Here is a 20,759-nt window from a genome sequence, read left to right as displayed (position 1 = left end):
CCCCAGTATTCAAACATGGGAATCCCCGGCCCAGACGGCGACCTCCAAGATATTGGCTACAACGGCATGGTCAGCATCGCCAACCCCACAAACCCGGAGTTCATGACCCCCGAGATCATTGCCCTCCTCCCGCCAGATTGCAAGGAGGCTCTTCTCGACGCTGCTGCCGCGGAGGTCGAGTGGAAGTCCAAGTGGGGCACGGAGTCGGAGAATGGTCAGCGTGCGAAGCCTACTAAGAGCTATGCCTGGTTCCCCTAATCTCTGATCTTCAACTTCGGACCTACGTCTTCGATTCTCGTTTTCGGGTTGGCATGGTATTGGCATTCTCTGGGATTTTCTTCTGCTTTTGATTTTGATTCCTTGCGCATCGGCGAATTTCTGGGTTTGGGCTGGATGGACATGGCTGGCGAATTACTCGTCATGGGAGTTTTCTTTTTCTTTTCTCTTTTTCTCTGAGATTGCGCTCTTGCGATCTCCATATGGGATGTATTTCTATCTCAATGATGTATCTGACTTATCTCTTTCTTCGATGTTGCCTTTGTGCTTGCATTCGATTGGATCTGAGATATGAATAGGATAATAATGAAACATTCAAAAGCTTCTTTTTCATATGCTGTAGCGGTATCACTTAAGTCAACTTATATTAGGTGCAGTAGTGGCTATAGTGTTCACGATGGAGCTACGACTTAACGACGTTGTAAATGCAATCCCGAGCTGTGATTAAGATCTTAGCTTACATAAAACAAAGAACCAAGATAATCTATACGAACTCCATTAGAAGAACAAGCAAAGATAGGACGGGAATCGAAAAGATCGATTAGGTTTGTATTGAAAGGGTGTTGAGGAGTGGAACAGCCAGATAGAAAAGTGATAAAGCAGAGAGACAGAAGACAGACAGACCAGGGGGCAATATCGGAAGATACCCCGGCCAGAATTGTCTCGGGGAATGTGACGGAGAGAATAGAGAGGAAAACAAGAAAGGAGAAACAGAAAAGTAAGCCTGGTCAGCGCCGCGACAAAAGGCAGAAAGAAGAAAGAACTGGACAGCCGGTCAAGGGACTTGCTTGAGAAAATGGCCGGTCATGCATGCGAAGGTGAGACAAGGATCAAGGATGGAGAAATAGAAGAAAACAATGCTGGGGCTGCATGGGTCGCGTGACTGGAACGAGAGGGACTGTCACATGGCCATTTCCGCGCGCAGCTTTGCCAGCTCGGCTTCTTCGTCGTCTTCCTCTTGTGCCTGGGCGGGTTGTTTGACTATATACGTGGTCAGTGAATGATATATGCAATAGACAGACAAGCCCAACATACGTTCTGTATTCCCCGCAGCTGGTAACCGATCCAGTTGAGCGCCAACAGGTACAGAGCCAGTGTTGAGCATCTTCGCATCCATAGCCTCCTGCTCGAGACCCTCCAATTCGGCCTCGAGATCTTCCTCGTCGGGCTGTTCGCCGAGCGGGACACTGGTAATTGCGTTTCCGATTTCCGTGTGGAGCGCATGCTGGTCCTGGAGATCCTCCCTGCATAGACATTAGTATCAATCCCGCTCTCAAGAGCCGCAAGTACCCAAGCGGTTCGCTGTGTAAACCCGATAAACACATACATTGTCTTGTCGACATCCTCGAGCTTCATTCCACCATGGATCTGCTTCATCGCCGCACCGGCCTGCTTCATCGCCTGTAGAGTCTCGTGGTTGATATTTGCCGCTTCGATCGAGTATATCTGCTGCTCGAGTTGCATGGTCTGCGCCGTTGTCTGCTCAAGATTCTTCTCGTGCACCTTTTTCCGTCGGAGGGCATTCTTAGCAGCTATAGTTTCGAGACGTTAGTCCCGGTTCCACAACCCTCCCGCTCGCTGTCTAAACAAGCCCAGTAGACCCACCATTTTTATCAGAGTTGATGTTCTTCCGCGCGATCGTATCCTGCTCCGAAATCAGGTTCTCCAGATGTCTCTCCCGCTTCTGGAGCATATCCAGCTGACCCCGCAGCGCGAGGATAGCATTCTTAGGCGCTTCCTTGCGCTTCTGAGCGGCGGCGCCGCCAAACCAAGACCACATATTGGATCAGCGTAACTGGCACTGAAAGTCGGGGAAATAGAATAGAAGCTCAGCGAGCTTTCCGTATTATGTTCAAAGAAAGCAGGCAGCGCCGAATAAATCAAGAGAGGCGTTGAGTTGTGTCGCGCTAGTGGGTTGCTGCAAGTCAGGTGGAGGTGCGATAGGCTCCAGGCAAACTCAGTGTGAGCCGATACAGGTGATGGTAATGGGATGTAGACTGTAAGGGCTCCGAAGACCAAGAAGTTGATCGGCACGCTGGTCGCAGAATTTCAGGATAATCTGATGAGGAGGGGAGAGATCCGTCTTTCCCCTCGGGCCTATGACATACACGGTAAGATCGGTCACGTGCGCTATCAGACCGAAGATGTTGTGATCTTCTTTCACTTCACTCTTGTCACTTTTACGATGTCGACGGCCTTGGGCCTATAATGCTGGAATGAATGGGCCGCGCCCCTCGAATCGCGTGTTCCTCTCTGATCTTTCTTCTCTACAGGCGGACTCGAAGGTTCGCTTTCTTGGCTGGTGCGTCCGGCCTAGCAACTATGGATGTTATGCATGGAATTGCAATTAAATACTAACAGTAATCTCTGGCTTGTGCTCACATAGTGTGAGGCATTATACAATTGCCACTGGCCATCTGGTTCTGGAACACAACTATCCACGCAACAAAGCAGAGTTCGGTTCTGTATCTGTCGATATCAATGCAGTCCTTGAGGACCTGACTGCTGAAGAACTGCGTGTGGGGACGTGGTTGAATGTGCTGGGTTATGTGAGAGAGTCTCTGCCGCCATCGTCTTCTTTTTCTTCAACGCCCGAGTCGAAGCAGTCCAGTGATACAACCACCGGTCCTGTCACGGTTCCCTCTCGCCCGGTGCATGTCGAGGCTGTTGTGGTGTTCCCAGCTGGTGCCATTGCTCTCGGAGAGTATGAGAGGATCCTTCGCAATTCGCAGGATGTGGAGCGTATGATACAAGTTACCAATTGAGATACCAAGCGGTGAAGACAATATAAAAACAAAAGCCATAATATTATTTACCTGGACACGGCTTCACAGGCCACTGATATATTAAACGTTTAAGATAAAAAAGCACTTTTACAACACCTCAGATGCAAGCTCGGGTATCAGATACAAATCAAACACCGAAAAGACCAAAGACCCAGACTAAACAACTCCAGCCTGCTTCTCCTCATCATTCTGCGGAGCCAACTGAGCTAACCTCTTAGCCCTTTTTCCCTCCAACTTCTTTTTATCCTCCTGCATGCGCACAATAAGCGCACTGCGCCGCCGAATCTTGTGTCCATACTTGTAAAACACAAACGGAATCGGCACAATAACAACCTCCAACAAACCCAGCAACGTCCCCGACCAGTTCGGCCCAAGACTGGCATACATATACGAGCCCACCAGCGGGAGCACACCACCAAGTATACTCCGAATAACAGAGTTTCCAGCCAACGCAGAGGCAGCATACATGCCATAACTACCCGTGAGGTAATTAGACGCATAGATGAAGACACCGGTGTTTCCCGCGCCGAAAGGGATACCCGCGAGCAGGGGAGCAATCCAGTGAATCGAAGCTGGCGAACAGGTCCAGGCAAACCAGAGCTCGCCGATTGGGATTAGGACTGCGCAGATGCAGATTAAGGAGACCATTGCTTCGGGTGGTGGTTTGCCTGTTTCTGGGTCGACGGCGTGATTGTTGATTAGGCGGCGGATTAAAGGTTCGCAGGCGATTGTGAGGACGACGCCGATTCCTATTCCTAGGAAAGCGAGGCCTGATAGTCCCAGGTCCCAGCCGCGGATTCCTTGGAAGACGATTGGGTAGGCTACGAAGCAGAGGTAGAGGATTCCGTAGATGATTGCGATGTAGATATTCCAGAAGATACTGGTTTTGGTTAGCCTTTTGGTCTGTTGGGTATGTGGTGTATGAAAGGGACTGTAGTTAGGGCTTACCAAATTGGCTCGGTGACGGCCATCACGAATGGGCGGCTGAGGTTCAGCTTGAGGATCTCGTTCAAGCCTGCCTTTTGGTCGTAGCGGCACCACCAGCGAGATTCACCGCTTTCTTTGCGGAGTCGGGCTGCTTTCTTTTGGAGCAGGGTTGGTGCATATGTTTCTTTAAGGAGGATAGCGAAGACCAATGCGATGGCGGACAAGATGAGCGCGATCCAGTCCATCCAGCGCCAGCCTAGATATTGAGTCACGAATCCTCCAATTACAGGACCAAGAACTGTTTTGGGTTAGAAATTGCTCGACTTGGCACACGGGGAGCAGGGACTACGAACCTGGTCCATTCAATGGGCCAATACTCCAAATAGAGATGGCCAGCGCGCGGTGCTCGTCATCCACCAGGTCGGCGACCATACCAGGAGCAGTGGAGATCATGACGCTGCCGAAGAAAGCAGCAATGAAGCGAACGACGATCAATGTCGTAACGGATTTGGCAAGCGCGCAGGGGATGATCAGGACTGCGAAGATCGATAAGCAGATCACACAGACGGGTTTACGTCCGTACACTTCACTGAGCGGTGCCATGAACATAGATCCGATGGCGAGACCGATGAGATAAAATGTCAATCCGAGAGTAACGATGGTTTCGGACTCGCCGAATTCCTCGGCAATCAGGGTGGTGCCCGAAGTATAAGAGGTTGAATATAACACGCTGCCGGGCGAGTTAGTTCGATATTCCCATCAGACCAGTAATCGGACAGGAAACTCACACGACGAGAGTGTTCCATGCCAGGAAAAAGATTCCCATGGCTTTATACCCCAGAGTCCAGTTCTTGGGGTTCTCAGGGTCATCTTCACCCTCCCAGTCCACCTCGTAGTTAGGGTCGGCAGTGGCATTGGTCACAATAGTAGTCACTCGTTCGGACAAGGACATATGCGAGGTTCGTGAAGCGCGAGCTGTCAGTGTCTTTCCCAGGGCATCGTGATCATCGTGTGTTTCTACCGAGGAGATAGAGTCGCCGATGGAATCGGCATCGGTGTTCTGGGGCCGTTTCTCGGCTTCCAAATTGGGATGTTGAGACATCCCGAGAAGCTTTGACGGGCAATAGAAAGTTCGGGATGAAGCCTTCTTTACAGAGATCTTAATGGCAAAGATAAAACAAAAAGCTAAGACCTGAGAGCGGAAGAGAACGAGCCAGAGTCCAATTCACATATGTAGTAAGACGAAGGAATATCAAACGTAAAGCTGGAAATTTTTCAAGCGGTGGGGCCAATACAGTGATAAGCATCTTCTTTTATGAAGTAGATGCCGAGTGAACTGAGGACCTCGGAATGAAAACCGAGGGCCAAGAACTGCTATATTGGCGTATGTTTGGGTGTATCAAAATGTATTAGATGGCGCAATCTTCCTGCGCAGGTTTCCCATCCTATAGAGATGAATACACTGTAATATAGATACTTCCCCATGGGACAAAGACTCCTCATAGTGTAGAGAATTGGTCCAACACACTGGGTCTATCAGGCCGGAAGTGGATTCCCTCGGGCAGCTTTAGCGTGCCGGTTTGCCGAATACACTGAATGTCTCTATTACATTTGACCTATGGGTCTATGCCGAGACTGTAGCGGGGTAATATAAATTGTAGGCATTTGGGGTTGACACATGTTCCATGTCTATATCCATGTCTACATTGACTTAGTTGCATGTATGTACATGTTCATGCAGATGGCAAAACGACGGAAGAGAATACATCCCGACCGCTAGTTGAGAGTGGAACCAAGCCAAGTTTGCAATGTGAAACTGGAATTGCGATCAAATTTGAAAAGGGGCGAAACTTAAGCGGAACGTTCCGCCATGCGTGTTAACGTTAGTTCTGATCTATGCATCTATCTATAAGAGCCAACGTCCCCGTTTCATGTACGTTGGATCTTGGAACTTTCTGTCAATCATGTTGGTAACCGAATACTCATGTCTCGGGTAGAGATAACCTCTCTTTTATCAAACGAACCTATGTGACGATGTCAAGATGTTCGCTTGGAGCAACGGGAGGGTCTCAGGTCGCTCGTTTAAAATAACCGAGATCTAAGCGACCTGCCATTTTGGATCCGATCTGATGTTAAATAAATGAAGAAATTGAACAGTTCAGGACTTTTTCATTGCAACATTCTCAGGGGGCCGGATCTTCAATGATCGGAGCTTCTTTTTAGCCTTTACGCCGCAACTCTCCGCTCTTGTAACCCTCCAAAAACTTCCTCAAGGGTCTACAGAATAATCAACCATGTGGTTACTGATAGGCATCTTGACGCTCGGCGTCCTGTATATGTGGCGGATCAACTGCGCCATGAAGGCAGTACCAGACGAAGCACGACAACTATCACCCAATCGCTGGACCGTCGAGGAAATCAAAGCAGCATACAAGAAGAACCTGGAAACCCCTATCGATATGACCAAACACCTGCCACCAAAACAGTCTCGTCGATATGTGATTGTGGGCGGAACAGGTATGCCCCGGGTCATTTACAAATCTCCCCGTTTCAACCACGACATAAGAGAGAGACTAACAAATTGTAGGCCTCGTTGGAGCATGGATTACCAACCATCTCCTAGCCCGCGGCGAAGACCCTAAAACCGTACGTGTGCTAGACCTAGCCCGCCCAGCCCAAGAGCTCCTCGACCATGGTGTAGGCTACACAAAGGTCAACATCACCGACGAGCTCGCAGTGGAAACGGCGTTTGAAGAACCATGGCCAGCCACAGCTGCCAATCTCCCTCTGACAGTTTACCACACTGCAGCCGTGATTCGGCCTTCAGATCGCTTGCAAAGCATGCTCTCACTATGCAGCAAAGTCAATATCGACGGCACACGCAACGTCCTAAGCGCAGCAAAGAAAGCAGGTGCCTCGTGCTTCATCTGGACGTCCTCTGGGTCAATCGGCATCCATCGACCAAAGTTCTGGATTATGCCATGGGCCACCGAACCCAAACGCGTGGTCCAAGTTCTCAACGACGAGGCCAAGCTACCACAGACACACGAAGAATTCTTCGGAAATTACGCCGTATCCAAAGCCGAAGCAGAGCATATCGTTCGAACAGCCGATGACCCAGAGAACAACTTCCGCACTGGATGTATCCGCCCAGTAAATGGCATCTACGGGACAGGCAGCGAGAACAACATGGCCATCACAGACATCTACCTCCGCAACGGTGGCAGTCCAACGTAAGTCAACAAACTCACCCCAATTCCCAGAAGCCCTAAAACTAACACAACCAAAAACCAAAAAGCTGGGCCTCCCCCGTCCTCCAAAGCTTCGTCCACGCCGAAAACGTCTCTCTAGCCCATCTCCTCTACGAACAACGCCTAATCGAACAAAGCAACCCATCAAACCCAAATCCCAAAACAAGCGGCCAAGCATACGTAGTGACAGACCCGAATCCAGCAATCGCCTTCGGGGATCTGTACAAGCTGTTGTCAACCCTATCCAAAACCCCCGTCTCATTCCCAGCCCTGCAACCCGCGCCATTCCTCCTACTCTCCTACATCGTCGAGGCATATGCATTCCTGCGCTACAATTACCTGCACTCGCTGATACCCGCGATCCCTAAGGATCTGGAGCAGATCCAGCCGGCGCTTTTTGGGATTTTGAATATTCATGTTTTTGGGGATGATCGGAGGGCTAGGCTGAGTCCTGAAGCTGGAGGGTTGGGGTATGTGCCTGTTATTTCGACGCTTGATGGGATGTGTCGTCGGCTTGTTGATTGGAATATGTTGGCGGAGAGTGAGGGGGTACGTGTTAAGGGGGTTGTGCAGCGGTTGGGGATCGAGGTTGAGAGGGAGGGGGTTGATGTTAATGTTGTTGCGCCGATGAAAGTTTAGTTATACTGTGGTGCGAGTGATATGAAATTGAATCTCGAATGCGGAATGCGCGGTTAAGGGATTGGGTTGATACCTCAGGAATTGACTACAGAAGATAGGATTGAAAGAGAAGATTTGGTATTATGAGCGAAAACCAGCCAGAGCTGTGTTGTTCATTGTACCTTATGCTGTAGTGGTGCTGACCTGCAGTACCTGGCTAGATTGGGGGTTTCCTCCGATTCCGACCCGGATGTAAGGGCTTTTGTTGGAGCGGTTGTGGCGTTGGTTTGATGAAACCATAAATTGGGCGTAGTTCGAGGTTGCTGCTTGCTGGGGGCAATGGCTTCAGCCAGAAATCACCAAAACCCTCTGGATCACAGCGTTGGACGATTGAGGAGGTCTCGGCACAAAAGCAAACGCGCAAATTGCGAGACCATTGACCAACGAAAGCCTGCGTTCATAGGAAGAGGGTCCAACCACAGCGGAAACTGAGTCGCACGCATCATACTTGAACATGCAAGCGTTCCACCAGCATGCAAACCGTGCAACCAAGAAGTGACCATACCCAACACGAAGCCGCCAGTCCAGCCCAAGACAAGCTTTCGCCCTCAAAGATAGTACACAGACAAGATAAGGACCTGGACCCCTTAACGCGCCTGCTGCCGAGCAACCTGCCTCCGATGCTCAAGAATCTGCATCCGCAGACCCTCCGACGCAACCTCCACATCAAGAATAGCACCAACACCACGCTTCCAGGTCTCCTCCAAACTAACCAATTCGCCGTGGCTAGCCTCCTGCGCGATCTTCCTCTGCTTATTGGTTTCCTCAACAGCCTCCTTTGTCTCAGCCAGCTCCTTCTCCAACCCGCCAAGGATTTCCTCCAGCTGCGAATTACCAATCAACCACGCATTCTTGCCGTGCTCTTCGAGCAGAGCCAGGTTCTCATGGCGCTTGGCGAGATGCAAGCTTGATGCGTATGCTTTTTGCAGAGTCTGACGCCATTCTTCTAGGTTGGGCGCATCGTTGTCTGAGGCGCGGGTTGGGGCTTCGGGGGCTTCGTAGCGGGAGAGGTCGATTCCGCCTGTGAGTGGTGTGCCTTGTGCTTTGCGCGCGAGCTCTTGTTGCATGAATTCAGTGAACTTGGGTTCTGGGGCTTCTGGGATCCATGGGTGCAGCGTTGTAGAGTGCTCCGGGGATAGCTCTGCGTTGATGAGCTGCTGGGCTCGTGCTTGCGCGGAGGCTGAGGGCGCCGCGTCGACGTCTGGTCGGTATGTTAGGACAATTGGGTTCATTGGTAGTTGGAGGTGAGAATTGGGTTTTACTTACAGGGAAGTGAGTCGTGGGATTCGTTGATAAGAGGCATTTTGAGTGATCTGCTGGTTAAGATCGAGAATGTCGCGGTCGATTAATCTTGGATGCTCCAGGGCGGTCAGTGACATCTTACTCAGCGGGTCATGTGACCGAGAAGTATACAGAAATGAGGGGCATAAATAGTGTCGTATTGTGTACAACTTATGTTAGCTTAGTGATAGATCTGAGTTGGGATGCTCCTATCTGCATATGAACCATGGGGCCAGTGGGGAAATCCAGGGTCCGGATATAAAGTAGTTGGGAACGTTGCCTGAAGCCCTCAAGGAGGTCCCGGCCACAGGCTACATTAATCAGTTCCAATTGCCAGGTGCTCTCAAGGCAAACCTGACACCTGCCGCATTTCATCTAATATCAGTTCCCAGCTTCCCGACTGGTTTCTCAATATGCAGATATGACGGGATATCTCATCCTCCGTGCGGGGGAGGTCCAAAGTCTAATCCCGTTTGGGATGCGGAATGCAGAAGAATGACGATCTAGGAGCTCGCTATCACACATCGTCTAAGCGATGTCACCTCTTGCAGGGTCTACTAGCGTGGTGCTTACCTCTTTTTTACAAGCCTTGCATGTTGATCAACTAGCTTGACTTGCGGGCGAACCCTCCGTGACGGGCTTCTATAAGGCTCGTGTGTCGCCCTGGGACGGCCTATCTCTCCACAGGGGCAAAGTAACTCGGAGAGCTCTATATGCTGAAGTCATAGCCCTATATTATTATCTGGTATATCGGCAAACCCTCAAAGATGGCCAACGTTCGATTGGGCATTATCTTCGCAGCGGTGACGCTCGCAGCGCTGCTGTGTTTGCAGCTACTCGCAGTGTTCAAACATGACGAGAAATTGCCCTCGCCTAGTTTCAGCAGGAACTTGAATCACTGGAGAAGTAGGGCGAATGAAGCTACTGACGACGGGACATTTCTGGTGGGAGCTGGCAAAGCCGATGTAACAGGGTATGCTTGTGCTGTTAACCCGATATCTACACCCCGAAAATTGCTAATAGAACAATTAGTCCCGTGGTTGAAGTCGACTTCAATGGCTATGCTAGTCTCGACCAACTTGGTACCGGTCTGAAGCAAAGGCTATATTCTCGCGCCTTCATTTTTGCAGACCCGAACAAACCAGAGGATACTTTTGTGTACCTCGTCCTCGATACACTCGCCGGTGACACTGCCGTGCGACATGGAGTCCTACAGGGTCTTGCTGCGCTCGGTGCTGATTATGCACGATACGGCGAACACAACGTCGCATTGACAGGAACACATTCGCATTCCGGCCCCGGGGCGTGGATGAATTACCTCCTCCCTCAGATTCCGACGCGAGGCTTTGACAAGCAGAGCTATCAAGCTATTGTCGATGGTACTATTCTCTCTATCAAGCGTGCCCATGAAAGTTTGACGCCGGGACGGCTGTCTTTTGGGTCGATTGACCTGGAAGACGCCAATACCAACCGCAGCCCTTATTCGTACGACCACAACCCCGAAGAGGAAAAGGCACGGTATTCAGCAAATGTGGATAAATCTTTGACCCTCCTTCGGTTTGACCGGGAATCTGACAACAAAACGGCGGCGGTTTTGACTTGGTTCCCTGTCCATGGCACTTCCATGTATAACAACAACACCCTAGTTACTGGGGACAACAAGGGTGTAGCAGCCTATCTATTCGAGCGGAGCATAACCGGCGATGCAAGATTTGCCGATGATGTTGTTATTGGATTCTCGCAGGCCAATGTCGGAGATACAAGCCCTAATGTTCTGGGTGCTTGGTGTGAAGATGGGTCGAACGAAATGTGTCGGTATACGGATAGCACCTGCGGTGGAAAGAACGAGCCATGCCATGGTCGAGGGCCTTTCTTCCGGGAAAAGGATAATGGCGCAAAGAGCTGCTTTGAAATTGGACGCCGCCAATATTCAGCAGCAAAGAAGCTTTGGGAGCAGATGAATACTAGTCCTATCAAACTCACTGGGAGCTCTGCTGTCAGATCTTTCCACGTCTATCAGGATATGAATGGCTACACTTTCCAGTCGCCATTCAACTCGAGTATGCTTACGACATGTCCTGCGGCTTTGGGTTATTCGTTTGCTGCGGGAACTACAGATGGGCCAGGGGCCTTTGATTTCACTCAAAATGCCACCGGTCCAGCTGCAAGCAATCCTTTGTGGCAAGTCGCGCGGGCATTCATTCACCAGCCGACCGAAGAACAGCAGAAGTGTCAAGGCGCCAAGGACGTGCTTTTGGATGTCGGCACTCTTACTGAGCCGTATGCTTGGGCGGCAGATATTGTTGACATCCAGCTGTTGCGAGTGGGTCAGCTGTTTATCATTATTTCCACCAGCGAAGCTACCACCATGTCTGGGCGACGCTGGAAGGAAGCAATAGCCAAAGGAGCCAGGGAAAAACTCTCCGTTTCTGACCCTCAAGTAGTGCTAGGCGCCCCGTCGAATAGCTATGCACATTATGTGGCAACCGAGGAAGAGTACAGTGCCCAGCGCTACGAGGGCGCATCAACGCTCTTCGGACCAAACACCCTGGCAGCTTATATCAACCTGACTCTCACATACCTGCCATACTTGGACAAGCCATCAATTGCTTTGACCCTCCCAGACATCCAGCCTGGCCCAAGTCCACCAATCAACACCAATCACTCATTGAGCTTCATCGCAGGGGTTGTGTACGACGGTACACCATTCGGCAAGTCCTTCGGGGACGTGCTTTCAAACCCGGGGAGTGGTCCTTTTAGCCCCGGTAAGGTTGTAAATACGACCTTCGTGGGCGCCAATCCGAGGAACAACCTGCGTCAGGAATCGACCTACGCTGCGGTTGAAAGAAAGAAAGAATCCGGTGACTGGGAGGTGGTGCGCAACGACCGCGACTGGAATTTGATGTTCCTTTGGACACGGACAAATAGCTGGCTTGGCTACAGTGAAGTGACTATTCAATGGCAGATTGAGGATGATTATTACAGCGTCGGCGACCCGACCCCCCTGCAGGATGGGACCTATCGGATGCACTACTACGGAGACTCAAAGAATGCCCTTGGTCAGATTTCATCGTTTGAAGGAATTGGCGGAATATTTACAGTCCAGACTTAGTCTGACTTATTTGTCTGCAGATATCGGGTTGAGATGGTGGCTGAATCATGCAATGACACTATATCCTTAATTTTTGAAGTATACCGGAACATAATCAAATTCTACCATCTAAGCGCCCGTACTACTCAACAATTGAAAAAAATCAACTATTCTCAGTGTATAAACAAACTCCACGTTCTCTATTTAGGTCGAAATTAAAATCAAAGGTGGTGCTGCGCCTACAGCGGGCCAATCACCACGCGCCATCAACCCCGGCGCCTACTGCAACGTCTCTTTGTTCGCAGATCTATTTCAAGTGAAACGTCCCACAAAGAGCCCCTTGCAATGGCGGCCTCTGACGATACTAATGCCCTTATATCTGCAACAATGGGCGGCTGACAGGAGCTCTAGGCCTGACCCAACCGGGCCCTAAGTCTGCAGATATACATGTTAGGGTCCTCGACAGCGAATCTCTCAAAGAAAGAAAAAGTTCACCCCCTTCCTGGTATCAGAGTGCCTCGCTGTCGCCTCATTCTTTTGTTTCTTTTTCCTTCTGATCATCCTGATCAAGCCATTCTTTCATCTGTGGCCATCAGAACGCCCAGAACAAGACTATCTTTCCTCTTTGGCCATGCTTTTCTATGCGTGTGATTGCTCCTATATTGAATCTCTTTCTTATATCTCTGCCTGATATTCCTTCTTTTTCTGCTGTCTACGCTCTCTGAAGTCTTCCTGTCACTCGCTGTTTCTTGCCAGGATGTTCCGCGCTCAGCTCTTTTTGCTATTCGCTCTTTTGGCGTGGACTGTCTCGGCTGGTCCGATTTCTCGCTGGTTATTTACTGGCCCGCCTGTTCCTGTTCTTACCGAGTTGGAACCTTTATCGACTACTTACTCGCCCAAGGATCTCTCCCGGCGTGATGACAATGACAAGCATGGTGGCTTGACGGTCATTCCTGTTCCTAGTCCGACGCATAAGGTCGAGAGCTCAACAGATGCACCAACAGTCGGGTTCACTCCCCTTTCATCGCTGCTACCTGATCCAGCCACTTCTTCTCCGGCTACAACCTCTACCTCTCTTTTATCGGTCAGGTCAGAGCTCACTAGTTACAGCTGGCAGAAACCTTTTACGATTAATGACCCGAACTATACTGAGTCTGCTCCTGTATCCTCTACAAGTACTTCAAGTTCAAAGAAGTCAAGCACGGTGGCACCTACTACCACACATGCGCCTATTACGACACATGCTTCCACTACAACATCTCACACTTCAACCGCATCAACTTTGTTGTTGACTACGGCCCGCACCACGGCACCCATTCCTTCATCTGCTGCCAGAATCATTGATATACTACCAAGCAGCGTGCCAAAATCGATCAGCAGTAGCAGTGTCAATCCAGATGAAGTTGATATCATGACCTATGTACACTTGACCATATCCTCTTCAACCACCACGAGCTCTTCAACCACCACGAGCTCTTCAACCACCACGAGCTCTTCAACCACCACGAGCTCTTCAACCACCACGAGCTCTTCAACCACCACGAGCTCTTCAACCACCACAAACTCTTCAACGGCGAAGTCTTTCACTTCGACAATGCCAATGATGACACAAACAAGCCAGGTCGTTATCTACGTTAGTGGACCACATTCAGTACCCTACTCAACTACCACAAAGTCTTCTATTCGCTCGACAACCACATCTGTTAAGCACACGACTACATCCACCAAGCCCACAACTATATCTACTCATGTACCAACCACATCTGTCAAGCCGACGACTAAATCTATCCAACCAACAACGACATCTATACCACCACTCCCACCAACAACTACCTCTATCCCGCCAATCCCAGCAGCTACCTCTATTGAGCCAGTTGCGATATCTCCATCAGGGACAACGACGTCTATCCCACCGATCCCGCCAACAACCACTTCTCTTCCACCAGCAGCCATATCTATACAACCAGCCGTCGCATCTCTCCCACCAACAACGACAACTATCCTACCTATTCCAGCAGCTAGTTCTATTAGTTCTATCAACCAAGCCCCCGCATCTATCCCACCAACAACATCGTTCGATCTTGATCCTGTCACGGTCCTCGCAACCAAGACAGAAACCGTCCGCATAACAGTCTGGCCAACGACCACTGCCTCCGCCGCGCCCTCTGTATCATCCTTTTCTTCGAGTGAACAACACACCATCCACGTCCTTGCAACAGCAACAGAAACATTTGTCGTAACAATATACCCAGCGGCATCATCTCTGCCCTCGACATCATCCACTTCAAGTACTTCAAGTGAGAAGAGCGCCATCCCACCGGCAGTAGTATCAACAGCAAATACAGCTGGGGCAGCAGCGGCCGTGGCAACTACTCAACCCACTGAACCTGCCGCTGCGGTGACAACTCACTCCGCTGCACCTGTGCCTACGAACATGACAACATTAGAAGCAGGACGGGGCTTGCTCAGTGTTATACCGGTGACACCGGCAGGGTTTATTCATGTTACTGAGACTGTTACGAAAGTTGTTACAGAGAGGATTGTCGAGACTGTAACTTCTACTGTAACTAGGAATGTATAGCTGGATAATATTTCTCAATTGATGTTCTTCTTGTTCTAAATGGAGGCAATTTGTCAGATTGATTTCAGTTTGTGGATTATGTAGTTGAGCTATGCTTATACCGTTTTTCTTTCTTTTTGGAATAAATATTGATAAGTCACTTTTGTATGACGCTACCTTGAGTACAGACTAGTGTCATTTTGTAGTCTGTTGCTTTTACCTGAGGGCTCCAGAAGCACTGGTATTTGGACATATCTCTCTACCTAGAATGAAACACAATCATTTCAAATACAGCCAAATTATACGTACGAACTCAAAATTTCTCTTTAATTATCTTTCGGTCTGTGTTTCACACGTCATACCTTTTAGGGCTATATTCTTGGCATTATTCCAGTATGGGAAGACATGTTGGCGCCAAAAGCCCACTTTTCCTCCTTCCGCGAAGGTATAAATATGTCTAAGTCAAGTTTGAGATCTTCTTCACCCCATTCTACCCTACCATCTTCCTACTCTCAACTTTCAATTCAGTAACATGTCCTTCTTTGAAAGCTGCGAAAACGTTCGCATTGAGATCAATGACGGCTCAATCTTCCTGCACTGTGATGCCCAAGATGTAGATGGCAACCTTCATCCTGCCACTTTGAGACTCGATGATTTCATTGGAAACGAAGATGGTATCGTTTTTATCCTCGCTTCTTAGCCCATTCTGACGATGTTGCAATCACTAACAACGAATACTAGGGTGGTTCATGTGGGATGGAGTAAACGCCGGTCAGAGTGCCCAGAGAATTGAGCTCGATGGGCCCATGTTGACAGCGGAGTTGCCCATGAGAGACGGAGGTTACAGAGAGAGACAGGGTATTGACCTGAACGACCGGATTAGCAATAAGAACGGGCACTTGGTGTATCAGTGTAAGACTAGTCTTTTGCTTACAAGGATTTGACTAACTTTCCTTTCTTTCTAGGAGCTCCATTGGCTTGCATCTAGCGGTCAATACTATGTTTGCAAGCAATTACTCTAGTTGGGGAATTGCCTCTGTTCTCAGTACAAATACGCAGGTTTCGAAATTCATTGGTTTTATGTGCGAGAAAGGCGTATTTTCTGCAGTAAGGCGCTTCTTTTTTCGTGCAAATCATTGAGGAGGACATACATTACAGTAGCTACTAGACAAACAGACCCGCAATGCCCAGTTCTTCTCAAACCAACTGGCCCATGCGCGGAGCCATCTATAAACGTGTACAAGTGTGATTCGCCTAGCGGCAGGTCCATATAGGGACTTGCAGCTGCAATATCAAGTAGGGCGCCAATGGTTAAGGCTGGGCTGACTTCTTTGTCATTAAGCCTCACATACATGTACATGTTAGCCTTGCTGAAGCTGTAACGTTACCTGCTACAGGCCATGTTTATCTCAATTTCTTTGAACATAGAATAACAGGGAGTGCACGATTATTTTCTATATACAAATATTCAGGGCCTTCCGGCGGATTTCAAACCCGTTAGAAATCGTGCCCTAAAGTCGCACCAAAGGGGGATCGATCCACCGACAATATAGTCTTGAAGATTCGGTGTGAGGTGTGAATCATGGACGACCCACTGTGGGGACTTCTTACAGATAATGTGGTGAAAAAAATATTCTTTCACCGGGTAATTTGCAGGCAATGTTGATTGCTTTGGAACAATGGTAGATACAGCAGTACCCACGCGTTATACGAAAGGTACGAGCTTAATAACACTAAAGTCAAGACTACCTCGGAAAGGTTTGCAAGCTTCTGGCTGAGTTCTTAGGACTTTAGATCCATGAGGGCTATGATGTACTTGTAGTTGATAAGAAGGGAGTACGACTCTTGAGGATGGGTTATATGACCCTAACGGAATTTGACCAATTAGGTTGCCCACTAGGAACCCAAACTGCGCATGTCAGTCGCAACACAGTACCTAGAGTCGTTGATAACACTAACGAGCACGTCTATGCCAAAAAGAATCCTAAAAATATAATAAGATTACATAGGTTGAATAATAGCCACCATGATAATGTCCAAAAAGACTGCAAACCAGCAATCGATGCATGAACAAAGCCCGAGAGTGACACTGACACGAACAACTGCCAAGCAAAGTTGCCCAAGTTCAGTCTACCTACCACACATCAAAACTCCTCATACAAAAACCAAGAAACCCCGAAACGAAGCAAGACCCCCAAATTACAACTGACACAAAACACCACCAGCCTCAGCAAACTTCTGCTGATACTCCTTTAGGCTAGCCCACTGCCCAAGCTCTTCCTGATCACGCTGGTAATCAGAAAGATAACTCATAGAACGGCCATTAACCTGCGGACTAAGTCCATCGGCATTACTAGCCGAGTCAGCCATTGAAGAATGACATTCCAGTCGGACGAGAGTCTCAATGAATGCGTGCAGGTAGGATTCTGCTTCTGCGGCGGTGAGGACGTGTAGACCTGGTAGGCCTGGCGTGGGTGTTGGGGATGGGGCCGTTGGTTCTAAGGGGTGTTGGTGTTGAGGTGCGAAACTTGGGATTTCGGTTGTGGGGGTTTGTTTTGTGCGTGGGGAGAGGTTTAGGAGAGTTGAGGCTACTTGGCGGATTTTGCCTGTCTGTGTAGGGATGAGTGGATGGTTAGTGAGTTTAGTTTGGTTGTGATTTGTGGGTGGATTGGTGGGAGACATACGATGCTTGCGCCGTTTGGCTCCATGTTTACTTCGTTTACTGTTCTTAATAGTACGAAGAGGTCTTTTATGACTGATTGACGCTCTTCCGCCATCATGCGGCCGATATAGTCGTTTTGGGCGTGGGTCTGGGCCTGAGTGTTGGTGTTGGTTTCTGATGGAGTGGTTGTAGTGCCAGCGGCAGCTTGTGTCGTATCTGATGTGCCTTCGACCTTGATCTGCGGCGTTGTGGCACCTGGTGCAGTGAACTTGGGCGACTTTCCATATTTTGAAAAAGTCTCAAAAAGGCTCCAGTACTTCTCAACTAGAAAAGACCTGGTGCACAGCTGACTGGCATATATGTTGGCTTTTTGAATCTCATACTGGATGGCGCGTCGTTCTTGATGGATGTGGTCATCTGAGTAGCTGAACACTGTGCCATCTTCGCCGAGACCAGACAAGCGGGCTGGGGATAAATGTTTCGGGTGGTCTAGCGATAACTCAACGGGGACATTGAGTAATGCAGACTTTGCTTTCCGAAGACAGCCCCAAAGGCTGGTACGTTGATGCTCCCAGTCGAAGATTTGACCACTACCAAATGCTATCTCCCAAGATAGCAGGTCCGTGTATGAGCTATAGACACGGACATTTGCATTGAATCCGACTAATCGTGAAACGCGACTCGATGGCTGTGGCTCAACGTGTGTTGGGAACAGAAAGTCGTCATCAATCTCCATCGGCAGTGGCGGGTACCGGTCTGTTGGAGTCTCTGGAGGGACGTGGACCTTGATATCAGCAGACCCCATTTGGTGCAATGTCTGATACCCAACAAGGGTGACATAGAACAGACGTCGGCCGAGCTCCTGGGTGATGAGATCGACACCTTGGGTGTCCATGAAACTATGAACGGGTTGATCTTGCATCATTGAGACCGATGATAGTGGGCCGTTGGCTGCCAGTGTTGATGATCGGGTGGTGGCTGGCGGAGACCGGCATAGATCATAAACTGAGAGCATAGCTCGGCATTCCGAGAGATAGACGCGGCAACGGCGCATGTTATAGATATAGCCAGCACAGACGGCGAGGAAATAGCTGATTGCCGCATCATATACTGTGGCGTTGCGATCGAGATATCCGGCGCCTCGGGCTTGGATGGCAACGTCGAGACACCGCTTGACCAGAGCTATAGAGTTAGGGAACGCATTACGTTCAGCCTCAGTGTTGAGCCTTAATTTAGGTCTTCGAGGAAATGAAGCCACGAGAAATCCAATCATGGACGCCAAAAGGGCCAAAAAAGTGTGATTGGTCACATCTTCCCTCCTCTCAAAAGCAGCTCTGAAAGTAGGCTCATGAGGAACTGGAACCAAAGGATGGATATAAGTAAAAAAATCATCGAGCAACAGCTGAACTGTATGCAAAGAACATATCGATTCTGCTGACAGGGGAAACGGCCCAGATGGAGGGTTGGCGAATGTGGCCTGTGGAGTCGTCACTGTCGTCACCGACGGATAGTCTGCCGGACTTACGGATGCCTCATCGTCAAGCAGAGGTTCCCGCTTCTGTTTCTTAAGCGCCTCTGCATGGCGGTTAGGAGGCCCACGGCGTCTGCTGGGTCTCTCGTAGGTGCAGGGAATCTCCAAGCTAGCGCATGACCGACAAGGCGGCCCACCGGTATCACACTTGCATGGAAGATCAGTATCTCCACAGTTTGCCGCGGATTAAAACGGACATACCTTCACTTTTCGAATACTGCAGGCATCGCAGGCCTTGCGCAGCCTAGTTTTCAGGTCCATCGGTGAGCTATTTACGCGCTCGGATTGACCATGCCTCAAGCTGTCAGGTCATGATTAATCCAGGGACAGCACAAGCGCATGCATTCAGGGCCGGAAAACCCTTGGTATACCCCCCGAGCAAAAAGTGAAGTCCTCGGAGTATATCAGAAACTCCGAAACGCAAGAACGCGTTTCAATGGAAGTCCGGGGAAGATTGAATGGCCGGGAGTCGCTAAGCGGGGCAGATGGAACTGAAACCGAGCCGCCAAAGATGAATCGCTGAAGGAACACGATGCAATGAGAAATGACCTCGGATGCGAGTCACGTGCACGTAATGCCCAAAATTAAGAACTACAAGTGGAATGAAACTTGAGAACTACAATTGGATTTATGAAATCTATGGGCCCGATTTTAGTGGCTCAAACCAGGGGGAAGGGGCCCGCCCACAGGGTCCAGACATGGAAATTACATTGGCCGTGTTTAAATGTCGGTCTGCACATATGATATTGTTAACAGGTCATGGCATAATGTCATCACGATACTGTTCACCGAGTCGGCTAGCCTGCTGGTTAGCAGCTCGACGCTTGCGCTCAATATCCGTCACCCAAAGTGCAGAGCCAGCGGCAGTGGTCATCAAAAAGAGCATGGAGAAGGGGGGAATCAGCTGAAGGATCAGGGCGACCGTTCCAAACCTAAACGTGATGTCAGATTCAGATCTGGCAATGACGTGGACCGACACTTACGTGGTATACTGCAGCTGGCGTCGATTGATGCTTTCCTTCCTTTGCTGCTTGCTCATATCAAGCAAGTGGAAGTAGCGCCAGTGGTGGAAGGGACCGGCACGATAGCCGGTCAAAATGAGAAACATGGGAGTGCCAGCCACGGGGATAAAGATGAGCGGAAGCAAAACAACGAACTCAACGATTTGCCGCAACGAAAAGGGAGAATAGACGGCACTGGTGGTCGGCGTGCCGAGGCGTTTGGCAGGATTGCCCGGCTCGGGGTAGATGACACGGGATGTGGTGACAAGCTCCTCTTGGCCCTCATTTACCAAAACTGCATCGAAAATATCCACTAGGGTCTCATCCACGAAGAATGCCTCGAAGAGCGCGGCGACGATCGCAGCACCTTCACCGAGGACTAGGAATGCACCGCTAACCCATGATGAAGCGCCCTGGAAGATAGCAAGGAATGCAACCTGGGGGAGGTAGGTGAAGAAGAAGAGAATGAAGTATATAAATGAGGAGAGGAGGACGATGGGCAAAAGGCGGGCCTTGAACAGAGGCCATAGGAACCGGTTCGACGCAAAGTAGAAGATGCCCTGATATCAGGTCAGTATTGACTTTGCATTTTAATCGAGGACACGTACTCGAAGAGGGTACAGCCAAGCTGCACGGCTGGGATCCCACAGTCTCGACATGGCTTGCAGACTCGATCTCTCCTGTCTACGTAGTACGCGGACGGAAAAAGGAAGCC

At 49.7% G+C, this 20,759-nt stretch overlaps 11 protein-coding genes across 11 annotated transcripts; 6 read left to right on the top strand and 5 right to left on the bottom strand.

The window, feature by feature from the left end:
• Positions 1-15: 15 nt before the first annotated feature.
• On the top strand, positions 16-258 carry N7446_002725 (uncharacterized protein; the record flags this gene model as incomplete). Its single annotated transcript, XM_058511474.1, has 1 exon — positions 16-258. One exon carries the CDS (start codon positions 16-18, stop codon positions 256-258), a length of 243 nt encoding a protein of 80 aa, XP_058377010.1.
• A 919-nt stretch (positions 259-1,177) lies between these two features.
• Positions 1,178-2,056, bottom strand: N7446_002724 (ESCRT-III subunit protein SNF7; the record flags this gene model as incomplete). Its single annotated transcript, XM_058511473.1, has 4 exons — positions 1,178-1,257; positions 1,312-1,520; positions 1,604-1,808; positions 1,882-2,056. The coding sequence occupies 4 exons, from the start codon at positions 2,054-2,056 to the stop codon at positions 1,178-1,180; spliced, it is 669 nt and encodes a 222-aa protein (XP_058377009.1).
• A 409-nt stretch (positions 2,057-2,465) lies between these two features.
• Positions 2,466-3,119, top strand: N7446_002723 (nuclear telomere cap complex subunit Ten1). Its single transcript, XM_058511472.1, has 2 exons — positions 2,466-2,578; positions 2,663-3,119. Exons 1-2 carry the CDS (start codon positions 2,493-2,495, stop codon positions 3,039-3,041), a joined length of 465 nt encoding a protein of 154 aa, XP_058377008.1. The 5' UTR covers positions 2,466-2,492; the 3' UTR covers positions 3,042-3,119.
• N7446_002722 (MFS transporter) lies at positions 3,120-5,091 on the bottom strand (the record flags this gene model as incomplete). Its single annotated transcript, XM_058511471.1, has 4 exons — positions 3,120-3,942; positions 4,011-4,287; positions 4,343-4,719; positions 4,778-5,091. The coding sequence occupies 4 exons, from the start codon at positions 5,089-5,091 to the stop codon at positions 3,219-3,221; spliced, it is 1,692 nt and encodes a 563-aa protein (XP_058377007.1). The 3' UTR covers positions 3,120-3,218.
• Positions 5,092-6,283: 1,192 nt separating this feature from the next.
• Positions 6,284-7,879, top strand: N7446_002721 (putative 3-beta hydroxysteroid dehydrogenase/isomerase family protein; the record flags this gene model as incomplete). The annotated part of the gene is made up of 3 exons (XM_058511470.1): positions 6,284-6,506; positions 6,577-7,222; positions 7,288-7,879. The coding sequence occupies 3 exons, from the start codon at positions 6,284-6,286 to the stop codon at positions 7,877-7,879; spliced, it is 1,461 nt and encodes a 486-aa protein (XP_058377006.1).
• A 626-nt stretch (positions 7,880-8,505) lies between these two features.
• N7446_002720 (pre-mRNA-splicing factor SPF27 family protein) lies at positions 8,506-9,221 on the bottom strand (the record flags this gene model as incomplete). Its single annotated transcript, XM_058511469.1, has 2 exons — positions 8,506-9,119; positions 9,185-9,221. The coding sequence occupies 2 exons, from the start codon at positions 9,219-9,221 to the stop codon at positions 8,506-8,508; spliced, it is 651 nt and encodes a 216-aa protein (XP_058377005.1).
• Positions 9,222-9,966: 745 nt separating this feature from the next.
• N7446_002719 (neutral/alkaline ceramidase) lies at positions 9,967-12,410 on the top strand (the record flags this gene model as incomplete). Its single annotated transcript, XM_058511468.1, has 2 exons — positions 9,967-10,172; positions 10,232-12,410. 2 exons carry the CDS (start codon positions 9,967-9,969, stop codon positions 12,309-12,311), a joined length of 2,286 nt encoding a protein of 761 aa, XP_058377004.1. The 3' UTR covers positions 12,312-12,410.
• Positions 12,411-13,047: 637 nt separating this feature from the next.
• Positions 13,048-14,871, top strand: N7446_002718 (uncharacterized protein; the record flags this gene model as incomplete). The annotated part of the gene is made up of 1 exon (XM_058511467.1): positions 13,048-14,871. One exon carries the CDS (start codon positions 13,048-13,050, stop codon positions 14,869-14,871), a length of 1,824 nt encoding a protein of 607 aa, XP_058377003.1.
• Positions 14,872-15,382: 511 nt separating this feature from the next.
• On the top strand, positions 15,383-15,872 carry N7446_002717 (CVNH domain-containing protein; the record flags this gene model as incomplete). The annotated part of the gene is made up of 3 exons (XM_058511466.1): positions 15,383-15,524; positions 15,592-15,752; positions 15,816-15,872. 3 exons carry the CDS (start codon positions 15,383-15,385, stop codon positions 15,870-15,872), a joined length of 360 nt encoding a protein of 119 aa, XP_058377002.1.
• A 1,177-nt stretch (positions 15,873-17,049) lies between these two features.
• Positions 17,050-19,645, bottom strand: N7446_002716 (uncharacterized protein; the record flags this gene model as incomplete). The annotated part of the gene is made up of 3 exons (XM_058511465.1): positions 19,245-19,645; positions 17,535-19,190; positions 17,050-17,460 (listed from the first exon to the last, which is right to left on the bottom strand). Exons 1-3 carry the CDS (start codon positions 19,302-19,304, stop codon positions 17,050-17,052), a joined length of 2,127 nt encoding a protein of 708 aa, XP_058377001.1. The 5' UTR covers positions 19,305-19,645.
• Positions 19,646-19,800: 155 nt separating this feature from the next.
• On the bottom strand, positions 19,801-20,703 carry N7446_002715 (EI24 domain-containing protein; the record flags this gene model as incomplete). The annotated part of the gene is made up of 3 exons (XM_058511464.1): positions 19,801-19,975; positions 20,027-20,604; positions 20,653-20,703. The coding sequence occupies 3 exons, from the start codon at positions 20,701-20,703 to the stop codon at positions 19,801-19,803; spliced, it is 804 nt and encodes a 267-aa protein (XP_058377000.1).
• Between the last annotated feature and the right edge of the window lie 56 nt (positions 20,704-20,759).

The sequence above is a fragment of the Penicillium canescens genome (assembly GCF_028828765.1).
Source record: "Penicillium canescens strain IBT 15451 chromosome Unknown utg000002l_segment0_segment0, whole genome shotgun sequence".
Taxonomy (NCBI): Eukaryota; Fungi; Ascomycota; class Eurotiomycetes; order Eurotiales; family Aspergillaceae; genus Penicillium; species Penicillium canescens.
This window is presented reverse-complemented; position numbering and strand designations above follow the sequence as displayed.

What these genes read in the sequence shown, in the direction of transcription:
- N7446_002723 (XM_058511472.1), top strand. Translation starts at nt 2,493, where the DNA reads ATGAATGGGCCGCGCCCCTCGAATCGCGTGTTCCTCTCTGATCTTTCT. An exon ending in AAGGTTCGCTTTCTTGGCTG is followed by an intron (nt 2,579 to 2,662) that starts GTGCGTCCGGCC and finishes GTGCTCACATAG; the next exon opens with TGTGAGGCATTATACAATTG.